The sequence below is a fragment of the Mustela nivalis genome, assembly GCF_964662115.1.
Source record: "Mustela nivalis genome assembly, chromosome: 1".
In the NCBI taxonomy this organism is placed as follows: domain Eukaryota; kingdom Metazoa; phylum Chordata; class Mammalia; order Carnivora; family Mustelidae; genus Mustela; species Mustela nivalis.
This window is the reverse complement of record NC_139020.1, coordinates 66,303,620-66,329,317: the sequence shown is the minus strand read 5'-3', so window position 1 is coordinate 66,329,317 and position 25,698 is coordinate 66,303,620. Positions and strand designations below refer to the sequence as shown.

Genomic DNA, 25,698 nt, shown 5'->3' with positions numbered 1-25,698 from the left:
ACAGATGCGAAAATACTCAACAAAATACTAGCCAATAGGATTCAACAGTACATTAAAAGGATTATTCACCACAACCAAGTGGGATTTATTCCAGGGCTGCAAGGTTGGTTCAACATCCACAAATCAGTCAATGTGATACAACACATCAATAAAAGAAAGAACAAGAACCATATGATACTCTCAATAGATGCTGAAATAGCATTTGACAAAGTACAGCATCCCTTCCTGATCAAAGCTCTTCAAAGTGTAGGGATAGAGGGCACATACCTCAATATCATCAAAGCCATCTATGAAAAACCCACCGCAAATATCATTCTCAATGGAGAAAAACTGAAAGCTTTTCCGCTAAGGTCAGGAACACGGCAGGGATGTCCATTATCACTACTGCTATTCAACATAGTACTAGAGGTCCTACCCTCAGCAATCAGTCAACAAAAGGAAATTAAAGGCATCCAAATCGGCTAAGAAGAAGTCAAATTATCACTCTTCGCAGATGATATGATACTATATGTGGAAAACCCAAAACATTCCACTCCAAAATTGCTAGAACTTATACAGGAATTCAGTAAAGTGTCAGGATATAAAATCAATGCACAGAAATCAGTTGCATTTCTCTACACCAACAGCAAGACAGAAGAAAGAGAAATTAAGGAGTAAATCCCATTTACAATTGCACTCCAAACCATAAGATACCTAGGAATAAACCTAACCAAAGAGGCCCAGAATCTATACTCAGAAAACTATAAAGTACTCATGAAAGAAATTGAGGAAGACACAAAGAAATGGAAAAATGTTCCATGCTCGTGGATTGAAAGAATAAATATTGTGAAAATGTTTATGCTACCTAAAGCAATCTACACATTTAATGCAATTCCTATCAAAGTACCATCCATCTTTTTCAAAGAAATGGAACAAATAATGCTAAAATTTAAATGGAACCAGAAAAGACCTCGAATAGCCAAAGGGATATTGAAAAAGAAAGCCAACATTGGTGGCATCAGAATTCCAGGCTTCAAGCTCTATTACAAAGCTGTCATCATCAAGACAGCATGGTACTGGCACAAAAACAGACACATAGATCAATGGAACAGAATAGAGAGCCCAGAAATAGACCCTCAACTCTACAGTCAACTAATCTTTGACAAAGCAGGAAAGAATGTCCAATGGAAAAAAGACAGCCTCTTCAATAAATGGTGCTGGGAAAATTGGACAGCCACATGCAGAAAAATGAAATTGGACCATTTCCTTACACCACACACAAAAATAGACTCAAAATGGATGAAGGACCTCAATGTGCGAAAGGAATCCATCAAAATCCTTGAGGAGAACACAGGCAGCAACCTCTTCGACCTCAGCCGCTGCAACATCTTCCTAGGAACAACGCCAAAGGCAAGGGAAGCAAGGGCAAAAATGAACTATTGGGATTTCATCAAGATCAAAAGCTTTTGCACAGCAAAGGAAACAGTTAACAAAATCAAAAGACAACTGACAGAATGGGCGAAGATATTTGCAAATGACATATCAGATAAAGGACTAGTGTCCAGAATCTATAAAGAACTTAGCAAACTCAACACCCAAAGAACAAATAATCCAATCAAGAAATGGGCAGAGGACATGAACAGACATTTCTGCAAAGAAGACATCCAGATGGCCAACAGACACATGAAAAAGTGCTCCATATCACTCGGCATCAGGGAAATACAAATCAAAACCACAATGAGATATCACCTCACACCAGTCAGAATGGCTAAAATCAACAAGTCAGGAAATGACAGATGCTGGCGAGGATGCGGAGAAAGGGGAACCCTCCTCCACTGTTGGTGGGAATGCAAGCTGGTGCAGCCACTCTGGAAAACAGCATGGAGGTTCCTCAAAATGTTGAAAATAGAACTGCCCTATGACCCAGCAATTGCACTATTGGGTATTTATCCTAAAGATACAAACGTAGTGATCCAAAGGGTCACATGCACCCGAATGTTTATAGCAGCAATGTCCACAATAGCCAAACTATGGAAAGAACCTAGATGTCCATCAACAGATGAATGGATCAAGAAGATGTGGTATATATACACAATGGAATACTATGCAGCCATCAAAAGAAATGAAATCTTGCCATTTGCAACAACATGGATGGAACTAGAGCGTATCATGCTTAGCGAAATAAGTCAAGCAGAGAAAGACAACTATCATATGATCTCCCTGATATGAGGAAGTGGTGATGCAACATGGGGGCTTAAGTGGGTAGGAGAAGAATAAATGAAACAAGATGGGATTGGGAGGGAGACAAACCATAAGTGACTCTTAATCTCACAAAACAAACAGGGTTGCTGGGGGGATGGGGTTTGGGAGAAGGGGGTGGGATTATGGACATTGGGGAGGGTATGTGCTTTGGTGAGTGCTGTGAAGTGTGTAAACCTGGTGATTCACAGACCTGTACCCCTGGGGATAAAAATATATGTTTATAAAAAATTATAAAAAAAAAGTTACTTCTTGTATATGTTAATACATTTAATCCTTTCAACATTTTATCTTATTTTACTGATATGGAAGTCCAGCACAGAAACTAACTTTTCTAAGTTTCAACAGCTAGAAAACAGAATTAAGATTTGAATCCCAAAGAATCTGACTCTAGCATTCAAGCTCTTTAACTCTGTACTTGATTAACTCTGTACTAAAGAAACAGAGCTTCCACTAAGCCTAACCATCAAACTTTATGGCTCTGTATCCTCTGGAAATTATGGGAGGAAGAGTAGCTCATAATAATAGAACATAATTGCTTTTATCTTTGGAATAAAAGTAAAATAGTCACCTTTAATCTTCTCACTAGATTCATTCAATTATTTTGATTTCTCACCCTGTTTTTTCTCTACACATTTTGTTCTGTTACTTGCTACCTTCTATCAGTTTTGATATTTACACTTTCAAATGACTTTCAAGTCATTGGTCATATATCATAGGTCCAAGATTTTCTAAGCATTTTTAATGTCTGATGATTCTCACCAATTCACATTGCCAGGTCCCAAAGTAACGTATGTTCAGAGGCACAAAGCAAACTTTTCCCTTTTTTTTAACGTTTTTTTTTAATATTAAAAATTATTTTTACTTTAACAATTTCAACAATAAATATAAGATGAAATTCCCCTTAATTGGTCCACTGTATGCCAATCCCTCTTTCAAAAATGGTTGCTGTTAATAGTTATTATATCCTTTTTGCCCTTTTTCCATGTTTTAACAAGCATATATTTGTTCTATAAATTTCTTATTTTCACAAAAATGTCAAAGACATATTTTCTTGTCTGTGTTCTTTAACTATTGCATTGTATTCTAAAGTACAGAAGTAGCATATTTTTAAAAAGAGCATCTTCTTATTTATGGACATTTATATAGGTTCTAAATGTTTTGTTATTATGTGTAATATAGAACATCCTTCTACAAACTGTGCATGTTAGAGTCTTTAGAAATTGTAAAAATTGCACTCAGATTAGAATTTTAGGGTCAAAAGATATGCTTAGTTTTATTTTAAAAGATAAAATGTATAAAAGAGAATTCATTTCCTCTTATTGTTAACAGAAAGTATTAACGATATTTAAAATTTCTCTCATATAATGGATAAAAATTGCTATTCTATTGTCTCCATTTCTAAAAATTTGTTACTAGTGAAGTTATAAATCTTTTCATATTTATTGGCCATTTGTATTTCTTCTCTGAATTGCCTGCATAGTTTGCTTATTTTTTTTTCTTATCAATTTATAGGAATTAAAAAAATATACTCTGGGTGTTTATGACATATTACAGATAAGCAACATTGCATAGTATAAATAATATCCTGTACCTTTATTTTTTTTTAACTTTATTAGATGTCTTAGTAATTAGTCTATGTAAATTCATAGGACATGAACTTTTAAAAATAACTCCACAATATTTATGTGTAATCTGATTTATTTACCTAGAATTTTATTAATGGACAATAGGTTGCTTCCAGTTTTTTGTTATTAACAATACAACAGTGAATAGTCTTTATAAATTATTTGCAGTAATGGAATATGGAATATGAGCATACTTATGAGATAAATTTCTAGAAATGAACTCAATTTGCAAAAATCTTATATTTTACTTTTTTATTCAAGTGAAACATTAATAAAGTATACATAATTGTACACTTGAGTGAATTATCATAAAGTGAACAATCCCACATAACCACCACTATGTCAAGAAATAGTATGTTACAAACAGCTGCCTCATGCTTCTGCCAATTATTTCTTCTCTTTTCTCTCCCCAAATCTGACTTTCTACACCAGTTTTCCTTGTTTATGATAGATGTTTTGCATTTTTCATATATATTGTTACATGTAAATGTAGTTTTTCACTTTAATTGCTGTAGAATTCAAATGGATATGTTAACTATTTATTTTATCTACACTGATGGACATATTCTATTATAGTTTGGGGCTATTATGATATAATATTGCTATTGCAAATAATGCTACTGTCTTTTGAAAAACATGTGCTTGCTTTTCATTGGGTATATACCCAGAAATGAAACTTTTGGGTTGCAGTGTATGCCAACATATTGTATGCTATGATGGAGTAAATAATGCTAACAATTTTATAAAGGAGATTTGACAATTTATTCTCTTAACAGAAATGTATGCGAGTTCCTACTACCCAGTGTCTTTGCAAACTCTACCAACATTACTAATGGGATTGAGTACCTTTTCATATATATATGATAATATATTTGTCATTTATGTATCTTTCTTCATGACATACTCAAATTTCTTCTGCATTTTTTCCATTATTTGAGTTTTCCTTATTGATGATTCATGAGACTCTTTTCACACTCTGCATATGAATGAGTCTGCTGTCAGATACAATTAATCCAAATATCTCTTTCTGTCCTGCCATTTCACTTTCTTAATGATGCCCTTTTTTTCTAAGATGTTCTTAATGTTTTTATTTATGGTTAATACTTTTTGAGTATTGTTGAAGAAATATTTTCTTAACACAAGTGTAATGACATATTCTCTTATAATACCTCCTAGAATCTTTGTGTATAGTCAGAAAGAAGAGTCAAATTTCAGTTTTTCTATATAATTTTTCAACTGGCTTTGTAAGTATTTATTGGGGGGAAACCTGTCATTTCCTCTATTGCTCTGCAGAACCAATTTGGCTAAATGCCTGGATCTCTTTCTGCACTCTTTCTTCTGTTCACTGGTCTTTTTTTCTAGCTCCCCTGTGCCAATAAAAACACTGTCATAACTAATTTATCTTTATTTAATTTTGTTTTCCAATAGAGCAATCTTCTAATTCTGTTTTTCTTTAGTACTGTCTTAGCTAGTGTGGTCCTTTGCAATTCTCTAAATTTTAGAACTAGTTTTAAACTTCCAGGGGAAAAAACCTGCTAAAGTTTGTATTGGCATTGTGGTAAATCTATAGATCATTTTGTGAAAACTCGATATGTTTGAGATATTACTGAATTTTATAGTCCATGATTTAGCTTCTTTAATTTCTCTTAAGTTTTGTAGTTTTCTGTGTAGAGGTCTTGATCATTGTTTATTAGTTATAGTCCTAGGTATTTTATTATTTTTATTTTAAGTGGAATCTTTATACAACTTTAGTTTCTATTTTTTTTTCAGTGTATGGAAATGTAATTTATTTTTACATTGAATTCATACCCAGCAATCTTATTAAAATTATTAGTAATTCTAATAATTTATCTGTAAAGTATTTAAATGATTTACATAAATAATCATTTTTTTCCATTTCCTTTTTTCTAATCTATGTAACTTTGATTTATTTTCCTTTCTGTACTGGTTTGGCTAAGATTTACAGTACACTGTGAATAGAGGTGGTGATAGCAGTTATCCTTGTCCTGTTTTTATCTCAGAGGTAAAACTTTCAACATTTTACTGTGAGGTATGAATGATATTTGCTGCCATGTATCAGGTTAACAAAATTTCCTTCTTATTACAGCTAATTTTTCTTTTAAAATCATCAATAGATTATAAATTTTACCAAGTGTTTTTGCTTTTTGCATTTCATGGCTCACTTATATGGTTTTCTATTTTATCCTTTATCCTTTAATGTGATGAATTGCATCAATTCATTTCAAATGTTAAAAAAGCCTTGCATTCCTGGCATAAGCCAAATATGATTATAATATGTAATTATTTTATTACTAGATTTATTTATATTTTGGCTGGGATTTTTACACCTATATTAATGTTGCACTTTTAGTAATGGTCTCTTCAAATTTTGAAATCAGACTATGCTGGCACATAAAGAGATGAATATGACATTTTCTTTCTCAATTCTCAGAAAGATTTTATGTAATATTGGTATTATTTATTTCTTAAAATTTTGCTGGGATGTATATAAGTAGCCACTTAAGCTGAAGTTTTTTGGTGGTCCAAACTGTCTATGACAAAGGTGTCCAAGCTGTCTTTCTCATGTAAGATTGGTTCTTGAGAGGTTCTATAGTGACTGTCACTCCCAGTTATTTTATGTTGAAAATATGCTCTCTAATATATTCTAAACAACTTTCAGCTTCTGAACCTGGTGATATACTTTCCTAGCCTCTTAATTTTATCATTCCTTGCCAATCTTTTGAGTACAGAACCCTGAAAATAGCTTGAGGTCAGTCATTGGCCACAACTACTTGGACTATATTCTTGCAAACATGTATTCTTGCTGTCTCAAATAATGGGATTATTGACTGTCCCACACTTTCATCCTTTCCACCATTCATTAAAGGGCTGTTTCTGTCAGTTTTCTTACCAAACAAGTTTTCAGTTAAGAACAAGTGCCTCTTATGTATATTCACCATTAGACTTAGCTTAGGGGAAGACTGGTAAGTATAGAAGTAGAGCCAAATGTATTTAAAAAAATGTATTATTTGATAAAAGATACCAAATTTTGAGGAAAAAGATGAAGTATTCAGGAAGTAGTGTTGGCTACAACTCTTAATCATGTGGAAAGAAAGTTTAATCTCTATTTCATACCTTATACATAAATTAATGCTAGTTAAAAGAAATACTTAAATATTTAAAAGATAAATATATTAAAAGAGAATATGAATATTGTTATGCTGAAAATAAAAAAAAAAGAGAATATAAAAAGGGAGGAAAGCTTTTCTAAGTATTACACAAAATCCAGAGCCATAAAAATAGAGTTATTTAAAAAAATTTTTTTAAATTTATGCATGGAAAAAAACATCCTAAACATCCCCATAAACAAAAGCAGGGAAAATACTGGCAAGTTACATCACATAGAAAGCTAGCTTTCCTACTTTGTAAATAGTTTTCACAAACCTATAAGAGAAATACCAACAACTCTGCAGAAAAATGGACAAAGACTATAAAAAGAAATGTCAATAGTATAGAAAAATATGTTCAAATTCACTTAAGATATGAGAAAATTCTACTTATATACTTCTTAAGAAAATGTTTGGTTATACACCATTGTTAAGAAGGTAGTGGAAGATCAGGCATTCTTAAAACACTGTTAGTGGGAGTATAATTTGGCACAACTTCTATGGAGGACTACAATCTAGAAATAAGGATTAATTATAATTAAATTAGCTTTTAAAGGGAATACAACCCAACTTTCAAAGAATATCTGACTGGATTATGTTGTTCTCAGCTTTCAAATTCCTCTTAGTTTAGCCTGTTAGAGGAAATGTGAATACTTTTTGGAAGATAACAATATCACTTAGAACCTGAAATCATCTTTATAATACTTATTTATTTATTTACTTATTTATTTATATATTATGTTATATAAATTCATATAATGTTCCATGAAAAAATTTGAAACAAAATCAGAAAGCAAATCTGGGATACATGAAGATAATATGATCAAAACCCAAGACAAATAATAAACTAGATACCACATAGGGAGTTATCAAACACATATTTAAAGAAACTATATTCAGCATGTTCAAGGAAATGAAGGACAAGAGTAATAATTTAGGAAGATAAAAATAAGCTTTAAAAAGGGCCAAATGAAAGGCATAGAACTGAAAAATAACTGAAACTGAACTCCATGGGTAGATATAGCACAATATTAGAAATGGTTGAAGAGAGAATCATGAACTCTAAAAGACAAGTCAGAACAAAGTATCCAAGTTGAAACACAAAGAGGAAAGGGATAGAAAATCAACAAAAAAAGTATGTGTATTAACATCTTAACAACCTCCTAACATTAAAAGTGGGAATATTATCACAAGTTTGATTCAAGCAAGAACAAATAATCATAGGTTTTATTTACATTATTATTATTCTTATACCATTTTCAATCAAGTTAAAATCTAAGTAAGGGTTTCTTTCCATTTTTAGGACTTAGGTATTTTAAAAGAAACATCTAAGTATATCAAATATATTCAATAATACAAATTAGAATGTTTAACTACTTACATTCCATATGCTGAGCTTACAGCAAGACTAGTAATCTGTTGGGGAGGCTCACCATCCACCCACACCAACTGAATAACAAGCTCTGCTTGATATCCTGGAGGCATCCGCACTGGCCGTGTCTTAACACTAAAAAAAGAGAAAAATTAGTTCTATAATATACAGTTTAAATAAGTATGCTCATGATTATCTTCATATAGAATCTTCTATATGATTATCTTATATAGAATCTTCTTACAGAAATATATAATACCAGACCCTGAGGATAATACAGAGGTAGACAGTGTCTTCTAGCTTTTTAAAAACACATCTGTTTGCTTAGTTATTCTTTAAGTAGCTTTTTAATTAGTTAAGGTCACAACTTCAAAAGGCCTTGATCACTTTCTTTTTTAAAATTATTTATTATTTATTATCTTTTTTATTTATACTTATTTTATTATTTATTTCTTATATATTATATAATATAGTATAAATGTAATTTATTATTTGTTATTATGAGGATAGTGTTTTAAATTATTTTTATTATTTATTTTCTTTCATAGTATTTGGTACATATATATAAGTTATGCATGACAATGAAAAGAATGATCATTAATCTACCACCGAACTTAAGAGTTCAACATGTCCAAGCAGGGGTGTCTTGGTGGCTCAGTCAGTTAAGCGTCCAATTCTTTTTTTTTGGTATATTTTTATTTATTTATTTGACAAGGAGGCAGAGAGGAGGAAGCAGGCTCCCTGCTAAGCAGGGAGCCTGATGCGGAGCTCGATCCCAGGACCTGAGATCATGACCAGAGCCAAAGGCAGAGGCTTAACCCATTGAGTCACCCAGGTACCCCAAGTGTCTAATTCTTAACCTCAGCTCAGGTCATATCCTCAAGGTCATGGGGTTGAGCCCCACATCAAACTCCATGCTCAGTAGGGAGTCTGCTTGAGATTTTCTCCATCTGCATCTCCCTCCTGCCCATTCTCTCTCTCAAATAAATAAATCAATCTTTAAAAAAAGGAGTTCAGCATGACGAAAACCTGAATTTCTGCTCATCCCTATGAGTTTGATTGACCTGCAGCCTTATCTACTCCAGTTAATAACAACTTGTATCTTTCCAGTTGTTCAATTTACAAGAACCTTAAAATCATAGTACTGTCCTTCTCTTGTATCTTACATCCACTCAATCATCAAATGCTGTTTGTGCCACCTTCAAAATATATCCAAAATCTGAGCACCTTTTTAAGATTAATTTATTTAAATTCAATTTAATTAACATATACTGTTTTATTAGTTTCAGAGGAAGAATTTAGTGACTCATCAGTTGCATACAACACACAGTGCTCATTATAGTGTGCTCCTTAATGTCAATAATCCAGTTACCCTATCCCCCCACTTCCTCTCCAGCAACCTTCAGTTTGTTTCCTATAGTTAAGAGTCTTCCCTCTCTGTTTTCATCTTATTTTATTTTTCCTTCTCTTCCCCTATGTTCATCTGTTTTATTTCTTAAATTCCACATATGAATGAAATCATATGGTATTTGTCTTTTTTGGACTTAGCATAATACCCTCTATTTCCATACATGTTGTTGCAAATGGCAAGATTTCTTTCCTTTTGGCTGAGTAATACTCCATTGTATATATATATACCACATGCTTGCCTATTCAACAATTGATGGATATATGGGCTCTTTCCAATATTTAAATCTGAATTTCGAATAAACAATAAATAGATTTTCTTTTTCCCCTTTTTTTTTTTCTGTGTGTTCTACATAGTATCTAGGATATACTGATACTAAAAATGTTTATTGTTTATCTGAAATTCAAATTTAAATGGGTATCCTATATTTTTATTTGCTGAATCTGTCAGCCTTTGATGTCATCTCTAGTGCAATAGTGCAATAGTGCAATAGCCTCTTTACTGGTCTCCTGGCTTCTACCCTTCCCTTCCACCTCAAAATCCATCTTCAACAAAGCCATCAAAGTGACCAATTTAAAAGTTAAGTCTGATAAAGTCTTCTTTCTACTCAAAACACTCTAATGAGCCCTAATTTAATTAGGAATAAAAGCCAAGTACCTTACAATGGCCTATATTGGCTATTATTCATCTAACTTCATCTCCTACTACTCTCCCCATTACTTCCCACCTTGCTCTTGTTGTCCTAGGTACACTGACATCCTTATATGTGAGGCATTTTATTTCTTAAATTTATTTAAATCAAATTAATTAACATACAGTATACTTAGTTTCAGGGGTAGAGTTCAGTGACCCATCAGTTGTAAATAACACCCAGTGCTCATGATATCATGTGCCCTCATTAACGCCCATTACCCAACTATACCATCCTTCCACCTCCCATCCCTTCAGCAACCCTCGGTTTGTTTCCTATGGTTAAGAGTAGCTTATGGTTTGTCTCCCTCTCTGATTTTGTCTTATTTTTTTTCCTCCCTTCCTCTGTGCTCTTCTGTTTTGTTTCTTAAATTCCACATATGAGTGAAATCATATAATTTTTTTTTTTTTTTGCTGATTGCCTAATTTCACTTAGCATAAGACCCTCTTGTTCCATCCATGTTGTTGTGAATGGCAAGATTTCACTTTTTGATGGCCGAATTTTATTTATATATATGTGTATACACACATACACACACACATATATATGATGTATACCTATCTATATATATCACATTTTCTTTATCCATTCATCTGTCAATAGATGTCTGGGCTATTCCCATAGTTGGACAGTTATTGTGGACAGTGTTGTTATAAACATTGGAGTGCAGGTGCCCCTTGGATCCCTACATTTATATCTTTGAGGTAAATCCCTACCAGTGCAATTTTTGGGTCATAGGGTAGCTCTATTTTCAACTTTCTGAGGAACCTCCATACTGTTTTCTACACTGACTATACCAGGTTGCATATCCACCAATAGTGTAGAAGGGTTCCCCTTTCTCTGCATCTTTGCCAATATTTGTTGTTTCCTGACTTGTTAATGTTAGCCATTCTGACTGGTGTGAGGTGGTATCTCATTGTATTTTTTTTAAAGATTTTATTTATTTATTTGACAGAGAGAGAGAGAGAGATCACAAGTAGGCAGAGAGGCAGGCAGAGAGAGGGGGAAGCAGGCTCACTGCTGAGCAGAGAACCGGATGTGGGGCTTGATTCCAGGACCCTGAGATCATGACCTGAGCCAAAGGCAGAGGCTTAATCCACTGAGCCACCCAGGTGCCCCTCATTGTATTTTCGACTTGTATTTCCCTGATGCTGACTGATGTGGAGCATTTTTTCATGTGTCTGTTGGCCTTTTGTATATCTTCTTTGGAGAAAGGTCTGTTCATGTCTCTGACTATTTCTTGACTGGATTATTTGTTCTTCGGGTGTTGAGTTTGATAAGTTCTTTAAGATTTTGGGTACTAAGCCTTTATCAGAAAAAAAGTTTGCAAATATCTTCTCCCATTCTGTTAGTTGTCTTTTGGTTTTGTCAATTGTTTCCTTTGCTATGCAAAAGATTTTTATCTTGATGAAGTCCCAATAGTTCATTTTTACCTTTGTTTCCCTTGCCTTTGGAGACACATCTAGCAAGAAATTGCTGTGGCCAAGGTCAAAGAGTTGCAGCTTGTGTTCTTTAGGATTTTGATGGATTCATTGAGGTCTTTCATCCATTTTGAGTCTATTTTTGTGAATGGTGTAAGAGAATGGTCTAGTTTCATTATTCTGCATGTGGCTGTCTAATTTTCCCAACACAATTTGTTGAAGAGACTGTTTTTTTCCCATTAGATATTCTTTCCTGCTTTGTTGAAGATAGTTGACCATTACATTGAGGGTCAATTTCTGGGCTCCCTATTCTGTTCCTTTGATTTATGTGTCTGTTTTTGTGCCAGTACCATACTGTCTTGATGATGACAGCTTTTTAATAGAGCTTGAAGTCTGGAATAGTGATGCCATACAGCTTTGGTTTTCCTTTTCAATAATCCTTTGGCTATTTGGGTTGTTTTCTAGTTGAATACAAATTTTAGAATTATTTTTTGCAGCTCTGTGGAAAATGTTAATGATATTTTTTTAAATTAATTTTTTATTTTTTATAAACATATATTTTTATCCCCAGGGGTACAGGTCTGTGAATCACCAGGTTTACACACTTCACAGCACTCACCAAAGCACATACCCTCCCCAATGTCCATAATCCCATCCCCTTCTCCCAAACCCCCTCCCCCCAGCAACCCTCAGTTTGTTTTGTGAGATTAAGAGTCACTTATGGTTTGTCTCCCTCCCAATCCCATTTTGTTTCATTTATTCTTCTCCTACCCACTTAAGCCCCATGTTGCATCACCACTTCCTCATATCAGGGAGATCATATGATAGTTGTCTTTCTCTGCTTGACTTATTTCGCTAAGCATGATACGCTCTAGTTCCATCCATGTTGTCGCAAATGGCAAGATTTCATTTCTTTTGATGGCTGCATAGTATTCCATTGTGTATATGTACCACATCTTCTTGATCCATTCATCTGTAGATGGACATCTAGGTTCTTTCCATAGTTTGGCTATTGTGGACATTGCTGCTATAAACATTCGGGTGCATGTGACCCTTTGGATCACTACGTTTGTATCTTTAGGATAAATACCCAATAGTGCAATTGCTGGGTCATAGGGCAGTTCTATTTTCAACATTTTGAGGAACCTCCATGCTGTTTTCCAGAGTGGCTGCACCAGCTTGCATTCCCACCAACAGTGGAGGAGGGTTCCCCTTTCTCCGCATCCTCGCCAGCATCTGTCATTTCCTGACTTGTTGATTTTAGCCATTCTGACTGGTGTGAGGTGATATCTCATTGTGGTTTTGATTTGTATTTCCCTGATGTCGAGTGATATGGAGCACTTTTTCATGTGTCTGTTGGCCATCTGGATGTCTTCTTTGCAGAAATGTCTGTTCATGTCCTCTGCCCATTTCTTGATTGGATTATTTGTTCTATGGGTATTGAGTTTGCTAAGTTCTTTATAGATTCTGGACACTAGTCCTTTATCTGATATGTCGTTTGCAAATATCTTCTCCCATTCTGTCAGGTGTCTTTTGATTTTGTTAACTGTTTCCTTTGCTGTGCAGAAGCTTTTGATCTTGATGAAATCCCAATAGTTCATTTTTGCCCTTGCTTCCCTTGCCTTTTGCATTGTTCCTAGGAAGATGTTGCTGCGGCAGAGGTCGAAGAGGTTGTTAATGATATTTTGATAGGGATTGCACTGAATATAGATGACTCTGGGAAGCGTAGACATTTTAACAATATTTGTTCTTCCAGTCCATGAGCATGGAACGTTACATGTGAGGCTCTTTAAGGCATTTGCTCTAGCTGTTCCTTCTGCCTGGAATGTTCTTCTTCCAGACACATTTCAGCTAACTCCCTCATCTACCTTTTGTTTAAATTTCACCTTCAAAGCATTAGTTAAAAAGAAGAAAAAACATTATTTTTGCAATATCCTAGCAATCATGAGAGAAATCCTTTTTTTCTAACATGGTATTTTTGTAGTAGATAATGTGGTTTTCCTTTTGATTCTAAGAAAACAAGAAATTCCCTAAACATACTTTTTCAATTAGGTGATACCAAGCAAGTGGCCATGTTTCTGCCCTGCCATACATGTTCCTATTCTATTAATGTCATTTTTTTAGTATCCTTCTGGAAAGGAAGTCCATGAATTTGTAATGAGGGATGAAAATATTGTGTTGTTTTCATGGATATTCAAAGAAAGACCACTGTACCCATTGGTAGACTGATCAAATGACTACAACTTAATAAAAGAGAAGAATACATGGAGGCTTAAGCGGGTAGGAGAAGAATAAATGAAACAAGATGGGATTGGGAGGGAGACAAACCATAAGTGACTCTTAATCTCACAAAACAAACTGAGGGTTGCTGGGGGGAGGGGGTTTGGGAGAAGGGGGTGGGATTATGGACATTGGGGAGGGTATGTGCTTTGGTGAGTGCTGTGAAGTGTGTAAACCTGGTGATTCACAGACCTGTACCCCTGGGGATAAAAATATATGTTTATAAAAAATAAAAAATTAAAAAAAAAGAGAAGAATAATTTTATTTGGCACAGTTTCAAAGTATTATATGATTAATATGTAAAATTATTTCAAAATTTGGTAGCAAAACTTACTTGAGGCATGGGATACTGTCCTTTGTTCCTCCTTCACTAGCCACCGTGTTAGTGCTTCCGGAAAGACTCCTTGAAGAAGGAAGCTGGGATGAGGGATCTGGAAATGGAGGACTTGTTTCTGGTTCTGGGGTAATAATATCTTCAATATCATACTGAAGTCGTACCTCTAATGACTTAAAAAAAAGTCAAGTTTTAATTTCATCTAAGTCATAATAAGTAATCACATTAAAGTTTCTGATAACTTTTTGGTAATTATTACTTTTTCACATTAATAAATTCAGTTTTAATTTATAGTAAAGTTGAGATATCCCAAATTGATTTAAATAGTGAAATACATGGACCATTCATTGGCATTTACATAATATTCAGATTTATAAGAAAAATACCTACTAGTTGAGATAAAGTTTTTAAATACTAAATACTCCTTTAAAGGTAAAAATTACAACTCCATATATAATGAAATGAGAAATTGGTCATGGTTATTCCAGTGAAAGAAAATAAACTGAATATGTTTACACACACACAACACACAAATTGTTATTTGTACAAGACTTTTAGTTTTAAAAAAGTCCATTTTGACTTTGAATTTATTAAATGTTTTCCAAAATAAATTCTAATTTTTGTTTCATTAGCTTAGCTCAATTTCACTAGCTTGGTTAGAATTGCTTAGTTTAAAAATATATGATAAATGTATGGAAATAAAAAGATGATCCAAAACCTTTTTTAACCTAAAAATGTTTACAAATTAAGTACTTCATGACTGCATTCAAAGCTTTAATTAAAATCAATTTTATAACAAACATTTACTTTACAATGTAAAAATCAGCATTTTAAAAAATTCAGTTAATTACCATACAGTGTATTAGTTTCATAGGTAGAGTTCAGTGATTCATCAGTCTTATATAACACCCAGAGTTCATTACATCATCATATCTTAATGTCCATCGCTTATTTTCCCTATCTTCCCCTCTCCTCCCCTCCTTGAGCAACCCTGTTTGTTTCCTATGGTTAAGAGTCTATTATGGTTTGTCTCCTTCTCTGATTTCATCTTGTTTTATTCCCCTCCCTTCTCCTGTGCGCCTCTGTTTTGTTTCTCAAATTCCACATATAAGTGAAATCATATGATTAAAAAAAATCAGCATTTTTGAGGCTGAAAACAAATGCCATTATGGGGTGGTAATACAGTAATATCAAAATGGCTGTCATAATTACCTTAAAGACTTAAAAAAAAATTCTAGTGACTGTAACAATTGCCAGTTATTGAGTGCTAACTATACCAAAACACTATATTAATGATTTCATAGAATCCTCATAAGAACCCTATGAAATTGGCCATTATTTGTAATTTATTATTACTTTGAATTTTTCCATTTTATTTATACAGAAAATTATATAAGTGTATGAAACTTGTTCTTACCCAGACTCTACTACTGACTACTGAAACCTCATGACTTGCTCAGAATCATGTAGCTATTCACTGGCAAAGCCAGAATTAAAACATATGCTTATCTGACTCCAAAGGCTGGGTGGGATTTTAACTCAAATACTTTAATAGGGCAGTCCTTAAATTTACTGTTGAGGTAAAAATTTTATAGACAGGCCTTTAGTAGATAATTTTTATTTTCTGATAAAATGGTAAAATGGATTCAGTAGGGAAGACCAATTACCTATAGATACCTTGATTTAAATTTAATTTATCCTATCAGAGAATAAATGAATAATTAAATTGCTTGATTAATTTAAAATTTAGATAAAGTAGCCCATATTTATTTCTATCCTATAAAAATATTGTATCTAGAAAATTATTAAAAATAATCATTATAGTTGAGAAATGATCACTTGTGGCAATTGATAAGACAACAAACTTTAATAAAGGTACACAACAAATCCTTCATTAATTTGACATTTATACATATAGCAATAAATGACTGTATAAATTCTATATACACATAATCCATTCTATTAATAATAGAACATTTTGGTAGAGAAATGTTTTTTTCATTATAAGCCAAAATATTTTAAATATGTTATACTAGGAATAAGAATAATTCAAAATCCTATGAATTGGATTACTGCCCAAATACAATAGTCCTGAAGGCTTAAAAACCCTACCAAACACTAGACAAAATCTGTTAAGTTCTTTCTTTTAGTAACTCTAGCTGTAAACATTAAATTTTAATTAACTTACCACTATTTCTGTTGTTATTTCGTGTCTGCTGAATTTATAAATTATGACATATGCAGAGACTCCTGATACACAGAATACTCTGCTCTCTGGACACCAGTAAATCATCTGAATGGCATATGGATCTTCCTCTACAATTTCACATGTCGGTTTTCCTTCTCCTACCTTCTGTTTTTCAAATACTTTTGACGTTTTTAGCTTGTACAGCATCTGCAGAGTTACTATAAGATATTGAAGCATAGTTATCTTCTAATTTGAACTTAATTCTTAGATATTGTTGAAGTATTTTTCAATATATTTGTTAAAGATCTAAAATAAAATCCAAGTAGACAAAATAAATTATATTTTAATTTTTAATAAGCATTCATCATTATAATTTATCTGGATGGAGATTCTAGAGAAAAATAAATATTTATTGCATATATACTATATACCAAAGGATTTCTAGGTCCTTTGTATGCATTGTCTCATGAGATCCTCAGAAAAATCCCATGAAGTGAATATTTTTATCCTCATTTATTGACAAAAACACTGAGACTCAGAAAGTTTATAATGGAAATACTGAACTAATTCTCTCTACAATTTCTCCCTTTGCTATATGAAAAAATGAAGCTATTCTTAGAGAGCTTAGTCTTCTCAACAAATTTCTAGATAACCATTAAGATGAGAAATATTTGTAATTTACTAACTAGTAATATTGAGAGTCCAATAATCTGTAATTATTTTAGAAAGAATCTTTTCCAAGTTAAATCTAATTAAAAATTAATTAAATCTAATTAAAAATCCTTAGAAAAGGATTAGTTATAATTTTAAAACTCTGCAGTAATGAATTGTTTTCAGGAATATTGATTTGGGGATTTTTTTTTACATTATAGACCCTGATGAAAACTCTCTTATAAAAAAAGTTCTGATTCTACAAAAGATCTAAGAGAATCTCTAAAAATCTGGTAATTGCTGTCAAAAATGCATAATATGAAGCTAATCATGAGAAACATCAGTCAAAGTGAAATTGAAGATTCTACAAAAATAACTGGCCCAAGTCCTCAGAAATATCAATTTCATGAAATAAAGATTCATAAACAATTCCAAGTTGGGGAAACTCAAAAGATGATAAATGCAGTAAATAATCCTCAATTTTCTTTTATTATTGGGACAATCGGTGAAAACTGAGAAAGGCCTGGAGGCTAGTTAATAGTATTACATCTATTACTCTCCTGATTTTGATAACTATAATTTGATTATGAAAAAAAAAGTCTTGATTGTAGGAAGTATACAGTGAAGTATTTTAGGGCCATGTGGTGTAAGAAGATCATCACTTCAACTCACAAATGGTTACAAAAGCTATAGATATAGGTGAATATATGGAGAAGAGGGAGAGGGAGGAAGGTAGAAGAACAAAGGTAGTATACACTGACATTTGGGGAACCTGGATAAAAGCTATGGAACACTGCATGGTATATTTTTGCAATTATTTTCTAAGTCTAAAATTATGTCAAACTGAAACATCTTGCAAATGGTTAAGGCATTAATTATACAAGGTGCTATAGCCTGCCCTCTAGGTCAGATGGGGTATCACTCCCAAGATTACTTTATGCAACAATAACAATGGTAAAAGGATATTGCTGACATAATTAAGGCTCCTAATTAGTTGACTTTGAGTTAATCAACAGAGGTTATCCTTAATTGGGCTGACATAATCATAATTAAGAGAGACTGATGCCCTCCCTGAGGTTAGAGTGACACTCCCTTGCCAGCCTTGAAGAAACAAGTTGCCATGAGTTAAAACGCTGTAAGAAAATCTCAGCTACCTGAGACTGAAGGAAGATACTAAGTCTTAGATGAAACTGCAGCCCTAGCCAACACCTTTACTGAATACTCAGGAAACCCTAAGCAAAGAACCCAGCTAAACTGTACCCAGATTTTTGACACACAGGAACTGTGAGATAATATATAAGTACTGTTTTAAGCTGCTCAATTGTAGTAAATTGTAGTAAATTGTAGTAAATTGTAGTAGCAAAGAAAACAAATACACATAGTAACAAACTCAGTTATTCAAATTTAGTATAACCTTATTTCTGTACTGGACAGTATTCCTCAAAATTGTCAGAATAAGTGATTTTTCTTCAATGACATCCACTAAATTGGAAATACGACCTTATAATTGAGTACAGTAAAAATATTAAACATGCTGCAAACCTTTATAATATATGATCTGAATTTGATAAAATATTTAAAAAATAACTTAAAATATTATGCATGCTTAAGGGTGTCATATACTCTAATCATTAGGATGTTAAAGTGTCTTCTCACATTTTAGAAGCTAAAGAGTGACTCTGAGGTGATGAGAAAGGAACAATAATAATCACTGTAAAATTATGTTCTTGGAAAAAACTCAGATTTACATGAAAAAACTCATCCAGAGAAAATCTTTTGTCCTTTGGAATTTCTCCCCGAGTCATTGATCAGTTATTGTGAGTTCAAAAAGTTGGCTCAAAATTCATGGTTTTACATATTTTAATCATTTTCTCTTGCTGTTGGTTTGCTCCACTGTTGAAAGAGTCTAGCCTGCAGGCCAAGAGTGTAACCAATATTCAACCTTCTTCCATTTGCTTTTGTGTTTATCAAGGTCTTCCTCAGAAGCTGTTTACCTCTACAACTTCAACTATTACTTTTATGCTGCTTTCTATATTACTGTCCATTCTTGAGCATTTTTCCTACCACCTAGACACTTGGACTTTGTGGTGTAATTACAAAATTCAAACCTTTAGCACTCTCTTGTATTTCTCATTTCCAAAAGATTTATCTATAGCTTGCTGGTTACTCATCCTCAGAAATTGAGTCATTGTTCACTTATTCTTCTCCTCCTATTCCTGACTACTAAAATCTTATCTTCCAAAACTCACATTAAATATTACCCCATCAAAACACCCTTTCTGGATCTACCTGGTTCAAACAAATCTCAAATTTCTGATAACAAACAGAGTTTAAGTTATGTTACATTAAGATTTCTTATCAAACTGTTTGCCTACTATTCATATATGTGCATTTCTTTATCTGATTTAGTAAATAAAAGTTTTATAAAGGGTGTATATGGAAATAATCAAGTCTAAAATACCTTTGCATGCCCTTCAACACTGAGAAGACTACTTTATTCTTTAAATTATACAATTTTCAAACATCTTAAAAGACATTTTACATTTATCAAATCATTTCTTTTGATTCATATGAGGCTTGGTAGACAAGTTAAAAAGTGGACTGGTGAAAGAAAAGAACTTCTCCAGGACAAGAGCTGGAGGTAAAGGAAATTCCTTTAACAGAGTTAATATGACAAAGTTGGTACTTTTTCAACATACCTTCCCTTTTGTAAATATAATGGGTTACTGACAGTGAATTCAGTCCTGTTTATATTATAAAGGAAAAGTATACTAGAGATAGTACTTTAAACTGATCTAACATAAGAAATGGGTTTCTAAAACATAGCCATATATGCATGCTAAAAATGTATCTGAAATATTGACTGTCCAAACTAAAAAGTGGTGAATGGCTCTGAGTAAATATTAATCAAGTGTTTTCTGTTATAGAACAAGAGACTTAAAACTTACTTGCAGAAGCATCCCAAAATTTTATTGATCCATCTGCATGACTAGATAAAAAATATATTAGCATTAATTACAGTAAATCTAAAAAACCATAATCTTCCTAAATGTATAAAAACTTGAGTTATTGCTGAAATGTGATTCAAAACCCCATTCCAGTGAGAGCTAATGTATGTTAAACCATTCCCAAGCTCATAGCCATGGTTTACTTTTTAAATAATGCACTAAAGTCTAGATTTAAAAAAGAACAAAAGATTTTACTGTAAGAAGATTTTATGTGTAATAGAGAGAAAAACGAAAACTGGCTTGAATGAGCAATGTATTTTTATATAAAATTGTTTACTCAATAAAAAATACATGACTTAATTTTGATTACATTAAAATAATTTTGAAGTGAATGTCATAGTGAAATTAAAGTTAAGTTTCAAGATATAAAAAGCAAATCCTTAAACCTATCTAGAGTTGTATCATTATTTGGCAATGACATAATGGAAATGCTATAATAATTCATCTAGAAATAAAAAGGATAGAATAATTACAACATTTTATGAGGTAGCTTCATCCTGACACCAATACCAAAAAAGAAAATTATAAAACCTTATTCCTCAAGCACAAGTATAAAAGTTGTACAAAAAATATTAGAATAAAAATCATAGGATAATACATTAAGACTAAGTTGCAGTTCACCCTAGGAATGCAAGAGTAGTTAAACATTAAAAAAATCAATCACCATATTGTGTTTCATGGTACTGACAATTAAAGATGAAAACCATATGATCATCTCAATAAAAACAAAAAAAATTAGTTTTTACTTTTTGGCTATTGTCAATAATGCTTCTTTAACATTCATGTACAAGTTTTGTGTATGCCTAAAAGTGGAAGTGCTTGGTTATATGATAATCGTTTAGCTTTTTGAGAAACTGTCAAACCATTTCCTGTATCAGCTGCATAATTTTACATTTTCACTAGCTATGTATGTAGTTCCAATTAATCTATATCCTTGTCAACACTTGTTTTACTCTTTAAAAAAATTTTAGCCATCCTAGTGGGTATGGAGTAGTACACATGATTGGGGCTTTGATTTTCACTTCCCCATTGACTAATGATGTTAAGCATGTTTTCATATGATTGTTATCCATTTTGTAGGCTTTTTTGAAAAAGTCTACACAAGTCCTTTGCTCACTTAAAAAAACGTTTGTCTCTTTATTTTTGAGTTCGAAGAATTATTTTATATTCTGAATACTAAACCCTATCAAATATGACTTGAAAATTTTCTCCAACTCAGTGTTGTCTTTTCAACTGATGATGAAGGTCATTTTATCTACTTTTTTCTTTTGTTATTTATGATTTTGGTGTAACATCTAAGAAACCTTTGCCATAATCAAGGTCATGAGAGATTACTCTTTTGTTTTCTCTTTGAATCATGTAGCTTTAGCTGTTAATTCAAGTCTTTCATCATATTTCAGTTAATTTTCGTATAGGGTATGAGGTAGGAGTCCAACTTAATTTTTTTGTTTCAAGTTTTTACTTATATTCTAGTTAGTTAACAAAGAGCATAATATTAGTTTCAGAAGTAGATTTTAGTGATTCATCACTTACATATAAAATCCAGTACCCCCCTTAATACCTATTATCTATCAAGCATATCCCTGCCCCCACTTTCACTCCAGCAACTCTCAGTTTATTCTCTATAGTTAAAAGTCTCTTATGGTTTGCTTCCCTTTCATTTTTTTCCCCTTCCCCTATGTTCATCTGTTTTATTTCTTAAATTCCAAATATGAGTGAAATCATATGGTTTTTGTGTTTTTCTGACTTCTATCACTTAGCATAATATACTCTTGCTCCAACCACATTGATGCAAATGGTAAGATTTCTTTCCTTTTTTTATGGCTGAGTAATATTCCATTGTGGGGTGTGTGTGTGTGTGTGTGTGTGTGTGTGTACACACACATACATACATACATACTACATTTTCTTTGTTCATTCATCAGTGAATGGACATTTGGGCTCTTTCCATAATTTGGCCATTGTTGGTAATGTTGGTATAATCAGTATTTCTGTATCCTTTGGGTAAATAGTTCAGTTGCTGGGTCTTAGGATAGTTCTATTTTTAACTTTTTGAGGACTTTCCACACTGTTTTCCACAGTGGCTGCACCAGTTTTCATTCCCACCAACAGTGTAAGAGCAATCCCCTATTGTTGCATCCTCACCAATATCTGATGTTTCCTGTGTTAATTTTAGCCATCTGAAAGTTGTGAGATGGTACCTCATTGTTGTTTTGCTTTGCATTTCCTTGATGAGAAGTGAGGTTGAACATCTTTTCATGTGTCTGTTAGCCATCTGGATGTTGTCTCCTGTCTATTTCTTAATTGGATCATTAGTTTTTTTGGGTATTGAGTGTGGTTAATTCTTTACAGATTTGGGGGAAGGTCTAGCTTTATTCTTTTGTATGTGGATATCCAATTCTCCTAACATTTGTTGATGAGATTATCCTTTCTCCCATTAAATGGTCTTGGCAGTCTAATAAAAAATCAGACATAGATGCATGATTTTATTTCTAGAATCCCAGTTCTATTTCATTAAGTTATATCTCTAATCTTATGACCACAGAGTCTTGATCACTGTAGCTATGGAGGAAATTTTACATTTGGGAAGTGAGTCCTTCAACTTTGTTCTTTTTCTAGATTATTTTGACTATTTGGGGTTACTTGCAATTTCATCAATTTTAGGATAACCCCATTTTGTTTTTTGATAAGGACAGTAGTCAATCTCTACATCACTTTGGATATTGCCATCTTAAAAATATTAAGTGTTACATTCATAACATGGGATATAATTCCATTTAATTTTGTGTTTTAAATGTCTTTCAGCCATGTTTTATAGTTTCTAGTGTATAAACTCTTCATCTCCTTGAGTAAATTTGTTTCTAAGTTTTTTGTTACTTTTTGACACTCTTATAAATAGAAGTGCTTAATTTCCTTTGTGAATTGTTCATTGTTAGTATATAATAACACACTAATACATATTTAAGATTATGATATTGGCAAATAGAGCTAATGTTCTTTCTTTCCACAACAGATGATTTTTATTATCCTTGTTTCACTCTTCTGGATAGAAATTCCAGTACAATAAGAACTAGAAGTAGCAAAAGCCAGGATTATTATCTTGTTCCTGATCTCAGGGGAAAAGCTTTCAGCTTTTTACCATCAAATGTGATGTTATCTATGGGTTTTGCAAAATTCCTTTTACCATATTAAGGAAGTTCCACTCTAGGTTAAGGAAGTTCTTCAGTTACCTGAATGTTGCTGCTGTGGTGGTGGTAAATCGTAAAAGGGGCATCTGTCCAGTGCTTTTTCTGTAAGAGTTTACCATGTTTTTCCTCCTTTCTATAGATGTATTATGTTGATTTGTATATGCTGAAACATTTCTTGTGTTTCTAGGAAAAATCTCACTTAATCATGGTTTTAAATTATCACAATAATATGCTACTGGATTCCATTTGCTAGTATTTTATTGAATACCCTTGCATCTATATTCATAAGGAACATTTTTGCATAGTTTCTTGTGATGTCTTTATCTGGTTTTGGTGTTAGGGTAATGCTGGCTCCATAGAATAAGTTAAAATTGTTCCTCTCTATTTTTTGGAAGTGTCTGAGAAGCACTTGGTGTCAATTCCTTAAATGATTGGTATAATTCATCATAAAGCCATGTGATCCTGGCCTTTTCTTTGATGAGAGGTTTTGATTACTGATTCAATCTCTTGTTATAAAGTTGTTCAGATTATCTATTTCTTTTTGAGTCAGTTTTGGTAGTTTCTCAGAATTTACCCATTTCATCTAGGTTATTTACTTTGTTGGCATACAATTGTTCACAATATTTTTTATAACCCTTTTATACTTAAGTAGGGTCAAAAGTATCTTTTAATTCTGATTTTAATAATTTGAGTGTTATCTTTTTCTGAGTTACTATAGTTACTAGGTCAATTCTGTCCATATTTTCAAAGAGCCAACTTTTGGTTTTATTGAGTTCCTTTATTGCTGTTTTGACCTGTTTTTATTTATCTGTGCTTGAATTTTTGTTATTCCTTATGTCGGTTAGCTTTAGGTTATCCCCCCTGCCGCACCCCCTAGTTCTTTGGATGTAGAGATATGTCATTGATTTGAGAACGTTTTCCTTCCTTTAATGTAGACAGTATAGTTGTAAATTTCCCTCTGGGTACTGGTTTTGCTACATGTCACTACTTTTTTTTTTTTTTTAATTCGTCTCAAAGTGTTTTCCAATTTCCCTTGGGATTTCTATTTTGGTCTATTATTTAAGAACATGTTGCTTAATCCACATATTTGTGATTGTTACCATTTTCTTTTAGTTATTACCTACGAGTTTCATTATATTTTGGTTGGAGAATAAATGGTATTGTTTCAGTCTTCCTACATTATTGAGACTTGTTTTGTGGCCTAACAACTGCTCTGCCCTGGAGAATGTTACATGTACCTTTAGTTAGGTGTGTTCTCTGTTTCTGTTATTCTTGTGTTGAGTGCTCTATATATTGTCTTAGGTTAATTTATAATGCTGTTCAAATCCTCTGTTTCCTTAGTGATATTCTATCTAGTTTTTCTACTATGGTAAAACTATTTCATACTTTAATTCTGTCCATCTTTTGCTTCATATATCTTGGAGTTTTACTATTGTATATATATGTTTATAATATACCCATATAATATGCATTTGATTCTTTTATCAATATATAATCTCTTCTTTGTTCCTTGTAACAATTTTAGACTTAAGATATATTTTGTCTAAAATTAGTATGTCTTGGGGCGCCTGGGTGGCTCAGTGGGTAAAGCCGCTGCCTTCAGCTCAGGTCATGATCTCAGGGTCCTGGGATCAAGCCCCGCATCGGGCTCTCTGCTTCACAGGGAGCCTGCTTCCCCCTCTCTCTCCGCCTGTCTCTCTGCCTACTTGTGATCTCTCTCTGTCAAATAAATAAATAAAATCTTTAAAAAAAAATAAATAAAATTAGTATGTCTACAAAAAATACAGGAATAAAAAAATTAAATTAGTAAAGCCTCTCTCTGTCTTTCTTTAATTTACTGTTTACATGGAACATCTTTTTTCCATCTTTTCATTTTCAACATATTTTTATCTTTGCAATTAAAATGTGTTTCCTGTAGAAAGCACACAGTTAGATCATGTATTCTTACCCATTCTGCCAATCTCTGTCTTATAATTAGTGTAATTCATTTAATTTAATGGAAGTATTGAAAAGGAAGGACTTCTGCCATCTTGCTATACATTTTCTATGTAACTCCAAGACTGCCTTCTTTCATGTTTGATTTAAAAAAAGTACTGTTTTGCTTCCTTTCTTGTTTCTTATTTA

General features: G+C 32.7%; 1 protein-coding gene across 7 annotated transcripts in view; it reads right to left on the bottom strand.

The window, feature by feature from the left end:
* Positions 1–25,698, bottom strand: part of STXBP5L (syntaxin binding protein 5L) — a 451,491-nt gene that overhangs the window by 121,763 nt on the left and 304,030 nt on the right. For all 7 annotated transcript variants that reach the window (XM_082711856.1, XM_082711861.1, XM_082711860.1 and 4 more), the window contains exons 15-18: positions 20,327–20,367; positions 16,728–16,945; positions 14,540–14,712; positions 8,415–8,540 (exon numbers count right to left, since the gene is read on the bottom strand). In XM_082711856.1, coding sequence (XP_082567982.1) covers positions 8,415–8,540; positions 14,540–14,712; positions 16,728–16,945; positions 20,327–20,367 — 558 coding nt within the window. The remainder of the gene's footprint in view (positions 1–8,414; positions 8,541–14,539; positions 14,713–16,727; positions 16,946–20,326; positions 20,368–25,698) is intronic.